Source organism: Gobio gobio, assembly GCF_949357685.1.
Source record: "Gobio gobio genome assembly, chromosome: 23".
Lineage (NCBI taxonomy): Eukaryota > Metazoa > Chordata > Actinopteri > Cypriniformes > Gobionidae > Gobio > Gobio gobio.
Window position 1 is genome coordinate 22,579,414 of NC_137119.1, and position 12,221 is coordinate 22,591,634.

At 34.2% G+C, this 12,221-nt stretch overlaps 1 protein-coding gene across 1 annotated transcript; it reads left to right on the forward strand.

Moving 5' to 3' along the window:
• The first annotated feature begins 7,941 nt into the window (after window positions 1-7,941).
• On the forward strand, window positions 7,942-11,690 carry timm21 (translocase of inner mitochondrial membrane 21). The gene is made up of 6 exons (XM_079806108.1): window positions 7,942-8,363; window positions 8,678-8,740; window positions 10,715-10,812; window positions 10,909-10,982; window positions 11,056-11,161; window positions 11,249-11,690. The coding sequence occupies exons 1-6, from the start codon at window positions 8,090-8,092 to the stop codon at window positions 11,351-11,353; spliced, it is 720 nt and encodes a 239-aa protein (XP_079662234.1). The 5' UTR covers window positions 7,942-8,089; the 3' UTR covers window positions 11,354-11,690.
• The last annotated feature ends 531 nt before the right edge of the window (window positions 11,691-12,221 follow it).

Genomic DNA, 12,221 nt, shown 5'->3' on the forward strand with positions numbered 1-12,221 from the left:
AGACTCAGTAAGTTAACATTTGCTACATTTTAGTAGCACACAAACTTTGTATGTTAACTGTGTTCAAACTTTTGTAGATGCCGAATCACCAATACGAGCTCTGTCGAAGATCAATAAACTATTATTATAATGACATTATAAATTATAAATCTTAAGTTTATTTTTCATGCTTTTGTTTGTGTGATCCATAAACATGCAGTGAATATCAGATGTGATATCAAAAGAGCATTATAAAACCCCAAATGCAACATCTCTTTCTATTTCTTTCTCTCTCTTTCACACACACACACACACATACATACACACACGTTTGGTTTTCATGTTTTATGGAGACTTTCCATACCCTTACACAAAATAACTTTATTCAAGTGTGCAATTGGTACACTTCTTTTAAACTAAAAATAAGAAAGTAGTCTTTCAGTCTACCTTTTTATGTACTTCTCAGAAATATACTTAAAATTACACTTAAGTATTTTTAATCACCACACTAATTAAAATGAATTGTATTTCTGTCTGTCTGCCATTGTCATTACATTTTTGTTTTAGAATTGAAACTATATAAACAAATAAATGCTATTGAGGAATGAATGAATTTACATTATGGGTGAATTTCCACTTTCTGATTATATGTAGACAAAATGTCATCTGAAGTGGAAGGCACAAAGGTTTGTTTCAACTTTTTACTTATTATATGTATATAAATGTTGATGTTACAGTATATACTTTATGTTTACTTAAAATGGCATTTTATGTGTGGCATATACAATTTTCATTGCCTGCAGCCTCACTATAATGTGCTTTAAAGGTGCACTGTGTAGTATTCATGAGGATCTATTAACAATATAATATACATAACTATGTTTTCAGTGGTGTATAAAGACCTTACATAATGTACCGTTATGTTTTTATTACCTTAGAATGAGCCATTTCTATCTACATACACCGCAGGTCACCTTACAGTGAAGTCACCATTTTGCGCTGCCATGTTTCTACAGTAGCCCTAAACGGACAAACTGCTCTATAGAGCGCTAGCTACCCTCTGCTGTCTCAGACCACGACATCTTTGTCCTGTGTCGGCCACCGTAGCTTCTCTATGTGCTTTGAAAGGGAGGGGTGAGCGTTTGCAATTCGCAACCTCACCACTAGATGCCGCTAGAATTTACACAGTGCACCTTTAAATGCAGTAAGCAACTGTTTTTAACATTGATGATAATAATAAGACATTTTTCTTGAGCACCAAATCAACAAATTGAATTATTTCTGAAGAATCATGTGACACTAAAGACTGGCGTAATGATGCTGAAAATTCAGCTTTGCCATCACAGGAATAAATTACATTTTAAATAATATTTAAAAGAGTTATTTTAAATTGCAATTACTGCTTTACTGTATTTTTATCAAATAAATGCAGCTTTGGTGAGAATGAGATACTTTTCTCAAAAATACTGAAAAATGATACCAACCCCAATCGACGGTAGTGTACATATTCTTTTAAACATGAATATGGGATGTGAATGATCTGAAGTTTAATAGTATGTTAATTTCTTTACAGGCTATTACATCATATCCTAGACCTCTCTTTACTGACATCTTGTGGAAGCAGCCTCAAAGAATTCGAAGGGGTGACAAGTTTGCTTTTTTTTTGTCAATTTTTAGAATTTGATGGGGAATATCTTGACAGCGACTTGTGTTCTAAAAGTAGCTGATACTGTGAAACTTGAGGACTAAAATAATTTTTTTCAGACACTGGACTGAAACTGAATATACAAACTGATGTACATTTTTCATTCAGTGGAATATGAATCAGACATGTTTTTGTTTCCTCTGATTTGATGATTGTAATGCTCAGATTATTTTTCAATACAAACTGTAATGTCCTGAGTAGGTGCATAACCTTTTTACTTTGCAGAAAGCATAGATCAAGACCTTTAAAATATTGTCAAACCATAAGGTATACGATACTTGAACCAACTGATAAACAGGTAGTTTGTAATCCTCCTGGTCAGGGGTGATTTTACTGTGACTATTGCCTAGTTAATGTATCTGACTAGCATCTCAGATGTTTAAACACAAGACTTGTTCTCTTAATGGTCAATTATGGTCATGTCTATGCATACAGTAAAATATAAGTGTGCTGAGTAAGATTTTCAAAGAATTGGTATCAAGTTGCTTACCAGAAATGCCAGAATATTTCCCTTATACTTACGATTTGAGAAACAAAAACCTATTAATTTGACAAAACGTATTTAGTTAATATATTCGATTGATGCTGGACAGATTGTTTTGAATAAAGTGAAACAAATGTATTCTTTTGGACAAACTTTGGAACTTTATTATGAATGACTGAATTTATTATGTGTGACTGAATCAACTACACTGTAAAAAAATATTGTTGGTTTAACTTTAAAAAAGTAAGTAACCTGGTTGCCTTAAAATTTTGAGTTCATTGAAATCAAAAATTTGAGTTAACACAATGAAGGAAATTGTTTTAATAAATAGAAACTCAAAATATTATTGTATCTGAACCCCATACAGTAAATAAATAAAAAAAATTGTGATAAATCATGAAAATAGCACAATTCGGCATGTTTCACATTATTACAAATAAAACACACAATTACGCAATATGCTTACAAAATCTTGTAATAATATTTGAATAAAGGGGGATGTCGATTCTCAAATGTTCATTGTATTAACTCATATTTTTAATTTCATTGAACTCAAAATTTTCATTTAAAAAAGAACGCGAAATTGATTTCTCTCTTCTGCAGAATATTACATGATTGAAAATATTAGGAATTTAAACAAATTTACACAGGAAGAAGAAAAAGGTGTCTATGAAAGTGGACAACTTTAAGAAAAATCTTACTTAGTCAGTGCAAGTAAAAGTTACGAAGTTAGTTTAGTTGATATATAGAGAGAATTGAACATTTAAACTCACATGTAGTAATTTTTATAGCTTTATTTATTGATTTTAAAGCTTATTTGTATGACCTTTATATAGGCTATTAATATTAATTTTAACTATGTGCCTATTAATGATTGATTAACTAAAATGATACATGTGTAATTGATTAAGGGTATAATAATTACTTAAATGATATCTAAGTCATTCAAATGTATTATTATAATAAATAAGCATTGTTAAAAGTCAGACACTTTAGTCTTTAAAAACCATTTGCTATGTAGTGACCTTTAATTTGGAGTAGAAACAGGGGGAGTGACTTTGCTCACAGCTGAAATTCAGTTTGAGATCTCTTATCCGGAACATAACCTGCCCTGGAGGTTAGCCGTGGAGCGTAAGTTGCTATGGAGATGAACATTGCTAAAAGCCAAATCACTTTAATGGTAAAATCCTGGATTGGCACAAACTAAGCTTAAACATATCTGGCTTGCCAGCTAAACCGGCTTCATGGTATAGGCCCCAGGACAGGTTATGTTCTGGATAAGACATCGCAAACTGAAATTAGACCAATCAGCTGTGAGCAAAGTGACACACCTCTGATGCAATAAAGTCACTCCCCCTGTTTCTACTCCAAATTAAAGGTTTACATAGCAAATGGCTATTAAAGACTTAAGCCTCTGGCTTTTAACAATGCTTATTTATAAAATAATAATAATAATTTTGAATTATTGAAATATAATTTATGTAATTATTATACCCTTAATCAATTACACATGTATATTTTTAGTAAATCAATCATTAATAGGCATTTTGTTAATATTAATATTAATATAAATAGCCTACGTATAGGTCATACAAAAAAGCTTTAAATTCAATAAATAAAGCTATAAAAATGACATGTGAGCATAAATGTTCAATTCTCTCTATATATCAAATAAACTAACTTCATAACTTTTACTTGCATTGGCGTAGTAAGATTTTTCTTTCTTTCATAGAGAGCTCTTTTCTTCTTCCTGTATAAATTTGTTTAAATTCTTAATATTTTTCAATCATGTAATATTCTGCAGAAGAGAGAAGGGAATCTCACTGCTTCTCTTGCGGGAAGCAAATCTCAGTTCCACTGATCCACAGCATGTGATTGGCTGTTCACTACTGATGTCACAGCTAAACTCCTAAACTCAAGATCAAAGCCTGAGTTGACAGAGAAAGCTGATGATTAGCATCATGGGACACACAAAGCCTGAATAGATTGGTTTGGTTTTGTCAACTCGAAACTAATCATGTAACCCTGAGTTTGTTAAAGTACTATCATGGTACAGGCCCCAGGTAACTTACTTTTTAAATATTGTTTTTACAGTGTATTTATAGTTGATTGTAAATCTTAGTAACACCTGAAAGAGGTTTTTAGAAAGGAGGTCGGAGGCATGTGTTAAGGTAGTTCTGATATATACACATATTAATAAGAAACAAATAATAGTATCTATACAACATGAATAACCTATTTCCACAAACTTTATAATGTTGCCATAGTTGGATTTCAATATTTTCGATATACTTTATAAACATTCAAATGTTCAGATTATGTTATAAAACTTGGTCTAGTCTTGTTTTTGTATTTAAAAAGATATGAAATATTGACCAAATGGTGAATTAAGGGTGATTGGGAAATAAGGTATAGAGTTTATTGTCTCGTCTAATGAGTGAAATTAAAAACGTTTTTGCTGAGCCTTAGCTGTGAAATCGCATAATAAAAATTGGATGCCCTCATTGATGTGACATCATGTAGGTGGGCGGAGCATACATCAAACAGGAAGTTAACCCTTAAATGCATTAAGTGAGAAAAATGACTGTGGCTGCATCTGAAATTTCATACTCTCTTAGGTACTTATTTTAAATAAGTAATTACTTCACGATCACTAAAAGAGTATGTTTTATATGAATGCGTGTAGTATGAATGTAATCCGGTGTTGTGCCGAATTCCGACCACCGCCAAATTATTTCCCCCCTAGTATTGGTATGTTTAGGTTTAGTTGTGGGGGAGGGGTTAGGACTTCAGGGGTCTGTACCATGATGGTAGTTTAACAAACTCAGGGTTACAGGATAAGTTTCGAGTTGACAAAACCAAACCAATCTATTCAGGCTTTGTTGGTCCCATGATGCTGATCATCAGCTTTCTCTGTCAACTCAGGCTTTGATCCTGAGTTTAGGATTTTAGCTGTGACATCAGTAGTGAACAGCCAATCACACGATGTGGATCAGTGAAACTGACATCTACTTCTCGCGAGAGAAGCAGTGAAATTGATTTCTCTCTTCTGCAGAAAATTACAAGATTGAAAATATTAAGAATTTAAACAATTTTACACAGGAAGAAGAAAAGAGCTGTCTATGAAAGTGGACAACTTTAAGAAAAATCTTACTTAGTGCAAGTAAAAGTTATGAAGTTAGTTTAGTTAAAAAAGATAATTGAACATTTAAACTCACATGTAGTCATTTTTATAGCTTTATTTATTGATTTTAAAGCTTATTTGTATGACCTTTATATAGGCTATTTATATCAATTTTAACTATGTGCCTATTAATGATTGATTAACTAAAATGATACATGTGTAATTGATTAAGGGTATAATAATTACATAAATTATATCTAAGTCATTCAAAATTATTATTATTATAAATAAGCATTGTTAAAAGTCAGACATTTTAGTCTTTAAAAACCATTTGCTATGTAGTGACCTTTAATTTGGAGTAGAAACAGGGGGAATGACTTCATTGCATCAGAGGTGTGTCACTTTGCTCACAGCTGATTGGTCTAATTTCAGTTTGAGATCTCTTATCCAGAACATAACCTGCCCTGGAGCAGGTTAGCCGTGGAGCGCAAGTTACTATGGAGATGAACACGGCTAAAAGCCAAACCACTTTAATGGTACCTAAAACCCAGGATTGGCACAAACCAAGCTTAAACATATCTGGCTAGCCAGCTAAACCGGCTTCATGGTATAGGCCCCAGGTCAGGTAGTGACTTCAACGAGGGGGGTAATAATTTGGCAGGGGGTCGAAATTCGGCACAACACCGGACGTACTACATTCGCCATGTTGTCATTATCATGTGACCTACCAGTGTCATGTTGCTTCACTGTCATTCAAAAATCCTTGCAGTGGCCTCATGGGATAGTAAAGTGTCCATCGTATGCACACTTCAGAATCTCACTGGAAGAAGTAGGTCATCTGGGTACTTTTTGGCCACTGTTTTATGAGTACTCTAATTTCGGACATACTTTTGTCACACACTGTTTTTCGCCTACTATATAGGAAGTATGCGATTTCGGTTGCAGCCGTAGCCTAAGCTTTTGATAGTTTTCATAATAAGGTCATAATATTGTCATAACTATTTTACACAAACCTTTAATGGAAACATAAATATGATGTTTGGACCTGAACTTTTTTTTTTTTAACTTGTTTTCAATGACTTTTGGACTTCAAGCCTTCTTTTACCTCAATTATGTGTCGTAGGCTACTGTATGAATTGTGGATGAATTTATAAACATTGAGAAATAAAGTTGAACAGAAATAAACATGGACTCTTAATGATGAATAGAAAAGGGAAATCTTGCATATGAAATGATATCAAAGTATGAACTAACTTATAAACACTAGAAGGTGTGCTGTCCCAATCACCCAAAGATTGTGTCCCAATCACCCAAATGTTCCCAAAAAGGGGGGTTGGCTCAATTTACATAAAAGGGTATGTCACACATCCTTTCAATATAAACTTGTTTCCTGTTCAAATGGATAGGTAACATCTTCAGTAGGCCTATTACAGAAATGTATTGTGTGTTGGGCTGAAGACGGAAATCCAAAAACGGTCCCAATCACCCTTAATTCGCCCTAGGTTTTATTTTGGTTACATTAATGTAATTTTAGCTGTGGTTTGAATTAAAAACTGCAACGTTTTGAAATACTGTAAAAACGTTTTGTGTATCCTCCTGGGTGCCACTGTCCTTGTACGAGGACATATTTAGTGAATATATTTTAGTGAATTTCTCTGACACCATGTCACAGTTTTAAGTCTGGATGTCCTGTAAAGAGCACATTCAGGGCTTCTCAAATGTTGCACTCTTATGGAAATATGGTAATATTTTGTAATTATTGTGTAAATCTGACTAATTTTCAAATTGTTTGATATAAATCAACATCTCAGGAAAATGGTATGGGGTTTCTAATCAAAATATGACTTTCTGTTACAAAACAGGGCATTGATTTCATACATTTCCTCAATAAAGGACTTAAATCATGTTTATCAGGCATTTTTGGGAGACACAACAAGAATAGGGAAATAAATTACATATCAATATTACTATAAAATATTATATATTATTATGAAAATGTTGACAACTATTACTTCCATTATTAGGCCACTTCTTTTCTTTTTTCATTACACGTTGCTCCAAGAACACATTAATATGCAAATTAGAGATACATTGCATTGAATGGGAAAACCCATGTTTTGCCATTTTACCCACTGCATAAAAATGGTATATCAATGAATTCCGTTATATATTTCATAACACCGTTGAGAATCATCTTTAAACAAAGTTTGGTTAAAAAATGTATTGGTGAATGAAAAAAAAATCCCATTGTTTTACACGATACACGTTATTTTATTATTTAAACAACTAAGTCCCGGTGTCCACATACGAGGACATAACATGAATAAAATATATTTTTTCCAAAATAAAAATCCGTTTGTTTCTTATGCTTAAGGACATGGGGAAAAACTAAATTCAAAAGACTTTGTTTTCCTGGGTCTAAGGAGGGTGTTAGTGTTACAGTTAAATGTTTAGCCTACTACCATGAGATAAAGGTGGTAGCCTACTAAAGAAACGTATAAAGCTCCGAATATAAAGTCACGTGTTGTCATCTCTAGACTACTGTAATTACGACACGACACGGCGTGAAGGCAGCAAGTGAGGAAATACGGAGACGCGTCTTCACCCTATGCTCTTCACGTGAATTGGTACTTTTATTTTGAAAAATTAAGACAGAAACCGTGAAGCCAAGGACTAATGCCATCCAACTTCTGTAAACGTAAAGGAGACATGTGAAAGTCAGCATTAAAACATGTTAAAGTGATACACGATATATCGTTTAGATTAACAACATAGACAGGCCATTTATACTAGAAACATGATGTATTCTTTCTTCAGAATCGGAAGGACGACAAACTGTGTGCAGCACATATTAAAGCGTGTGCATGTCAGATTGCCACAACAGATAACGTTATCAGCTTTGCAGACACAAACGAATCTATGTTCTGGGTCAAACTGGACATTTTATCACACTCGCTCGGTTTATACTGGAGTCCGATTCTGTAGCAAGAGCGGTGGACAGAAAGACACTGACCATGTGTCAGTTTCCAGAAGTTCATACACACCTCCAAGCCCGTCTGCAGCTCAGAAAGGTACGTGCATTACAGAAAAGTACCACAGTAACCATCGTTTCCGTCAAAATAACATAGTCATGGTTAGGAGTTGCTATTGCCAACCACTGTGACTAGAAAAAGTAGGCTATAATGAAGCAAATATTCTCAGAGCTAGTTTTTAAAGAAATCTGAGCTATAAATCTACTATGATTTATAGTAGTTACAGTAAATGTGATATCTTGCCAGGCATTGTGTATCCTTGATGATTTTTTTTTTATAAGGAATTTAGTTTTAGGATGCATTATAGCTGGTTAGTAAGCTCATGTCTGATTATATTTGTCTTTCCTCAACAGTCAAACAAGCCGGCAAAGATTTCACTTATTTGATTGTGGTGCTCATTGGACTCGGTGTAACAGGTGATGTGTTTGATTTGATTCAAATCAGGGCTGGACTGTGGACCGTCATGGTGAGGGTCCTGGGGGATCATACCGTACAAGAAGACCACCATATATATATATATATATATATATAAAACACACACGCACACTCCCAGGGAAAAAAAAAAGGTTATTACTCCTTGGTCAAGCCAAAAATGGCAACATATTTAGAGCTCTTTTAAGGGTTAGTTCACCCAAAAATGAAAACTAGCCCATAATTTACTCGCCCTCAAGTCATCCTAGGTGTATATGACATTCTTCTTTCAGACGAATAAAGTCGCAGTTATATATAAAAAAAAAAAAAAGTCCTGGCTAATCCAACCTTTATAATGGCAGGGATTGTTGCTCTGTTTTTGAAGTCCATAAAATGGCATCTGTCCGTCATAATAATGTGCTCCACACGGCTCCGGTGGGTTAATAAAGGCTACGTCTGACGACATTGCACACCAGTTACGCTCGTCAGACATTTTAAACTGCGAGAGGCACTACACTTTTCCCGTAAGTTGAATACGGAAGGTGATCGGCCGGAAGCTAGATAATTTACTTGTGGGTAAACTTACAGACAGCTTTTTACAGGAAGAAGAGACTGTGTTGTTCCACTTAGTGTTGATGGCATCACAGTTCATGAGTAGCTGAAAAATGTCTCCCAGTGAGTTTGAGTTTAATATGAGACCAAATATTCACTATAGGGTTCAAATCTCGACTGGGCCAAAACATGAGCCTGATGGACTTGTTCTCAAGCCACTTCTTGGTCGTCTTTGCTCATCCTGTGGTCTGTGTGGGTCCTAACGCCCCAGTATAGTGATGAGGACACTATACTGTAATAAGCACCGTCCTTCGGACAAGACGTTAAACCGAGGTCCTGACTCTCTGTGATCAGTAAAAATCCCAGGATGTCCTCCGGAAAAAGAGTAGTGGTGTAACCCAGGCATCCTGGCCAAACTTGCCCATTGATCTCTATCCATCATGGCCTCCTAATCATCCCCATATACTGGCTTCATTACTCTGTCTCCTCTCCACCAAAAAGCTGGTGTGTGGTGGGCGTTCTGCCGCAATATGGCTGCCGTCGCATCATCCTCAATGGTGGTGATTGAGGATATTTGATTATGTAAAGCGCTTTGAGTACCCAGAAAAGCGCTGTATAAATGTACAAAATTTTATTTATTTATTATAATTGCGGGAAGCAAGCCATTCTGCAATATTCTCTTGTACTCCAAAGCATTAAATGACTGCTCACAGTGAAGTAGCTCACCAATATGAGTGAGCTCTTTTTGTTTTTGCCCAAGAGTGTGCTTCCGTTTTGTAAATGTAAGTTTTTCATCTAATATTTATATTGTATTTTATTTTATTTTAACTTTATTTGAATTACCAATTACAAAAACTATTTTTTATTAGTTTTAGTTAAAGGAACACTCCACCGTTTCTAGAAATAAGGCTTATTCAACTTCTTTCCTACATTTAGATATGTGGGCAAATGCATTTTTGTCTCAGTGCATGCATTGTTTTAATTTGGCAGGGTCGCCGCTAGCTTAGCTTAGCATAATGAATGGAATCCTATGTTGCCAGCTAGCATGTCCCGAGTAAAAGTGATCCAAAAAAAACCCCCCACCTAATTACTTTTTGGATCACTTTTACTCGGGACATGCTAGCTGGCAACATAGGATTCCATTCATTATGCTAAGCTAAGTTAGCGGCGATCCTGCCAAATTAAAACAGTGCTTGCACTGAGACAAAAATGCATTTGCCCACATATCTAAATGTAGGAAAGAAGTTGAATAAGCCCTATTTCTAGAAACGGTGGAGTGTTCCTTTAACTAACAACACTGATCCAACGACGTGTGTCTGGGGCCTCATGTGACCAAGATCCAGCTCTGATTCAAACATTTATTTGATGATGCCATTAACATGCATGTTCAACAGTATAATAAATTATCTGATTGTTATTCTTATTAGGTGGACTGCTGTATGTGGTCTTTCAAGAGCTGTTTTCTTCTTCAAGTCCAAGCAAAATTTATGGAAAAGCTTTTGAGAAGTGCAGATCTCACCCAGAGGTCAGCAAATGGTGATTAATTTGTTGTGAACTATGAGGATAAACACACCAAATATGTTAAATGCATGAATAAATTGGGTATTTGCTTTATGTAAAGGTAATCGGAGCTTTTGGAGAGCCCATAAAAGGCTTTGGGGAGACCAATCGGCGTGGCAGAAGGCAACAAGTCAGGTACAATTTTTAATATCAATAATTACCCTTTTGTTACACCTCACATAAACTTTTAAATATTTTTTTTCTTTAGTCATGTAGAGTACATGAAGAATGGAAACAAGTATATGCGGCTGAAATTTTACATTGAGGGATCTGAACCAGGATTACGGGGAACTGTCCATTCAGAATCTAAGGAGGTACATCTCAATGGAAAAAAGAATTGTTAGTTTTGTGCAAAAATAGTGTTGATAAATATATAAAAAACTGCTTTTTCTGTCTGACAGAATCCTGAGACTGGAAAGTATGAATTCCGGTATATTTTTGTGGACATTGACGCGTATCCCAAGAGGACAGTCGTCATTGAAGACAACAGATCAAATGAGTTTTAACAGTGTTAAACACATATTAAGAATTTCAATGGCAGACATTCATTAAAAAGCTCTGAATTGAAACTGAAGGACCTGAATTAATGTCACTATGTTGCTTGAATTTTGTTGCGTTGATTATCACAAGATTTTTTTTGACTAATGGAAGTGGGTGACTGTAGATATTTGTACATGTAAGTGGTTGTATTGAAACATCTTGTATTTTGTACAAGGATTTGCATGATTGTTTTATATAATATGTGGTTTGAAGTAAAGAAACAAATCAGCTATAAAAATTAACATAGAGCGTTTTTAATGAATGTAACTTGAATAGAGGCAAATAAAGCAATTTGATACCCTTTATTGCAAATGGTCTGTTGTTCTTCCTTTGCCTGAATTGCCTGACGCATTTAAAATATAAATTAATCTATCCTGTTTCTCTATTCAGAATTTTGTGAAATGTATTAAGGTTTTTTTTATTGTCATTGTTTTATAGAACAGAGGAATAACAACAAAAAATATGTAACTGACATTTATACACATTTATTATATATATATATATATATATATATATATATATATATATATATATATATATATATATATATATATATATATATATATATATATATATATATATATATATTAGGGGAGTAACAATATATTGTGTCACAACAAAATGCAATAATATCTTATTGTGAGTTCAGTATCGTAATATGTATCGAATCGTGTCATGATGTATCATTATTACACCCCTAATATAATTTTACATATGCAGGTAGTATGCTAGTTAAATATGTTTTTTAATGTTCAATTTTTTGACATGCTATATGCCCAGTTTTTCTTTTGCAGCAGGCTGATCCATACCTTGACCAGTGACTTATTCATGAAC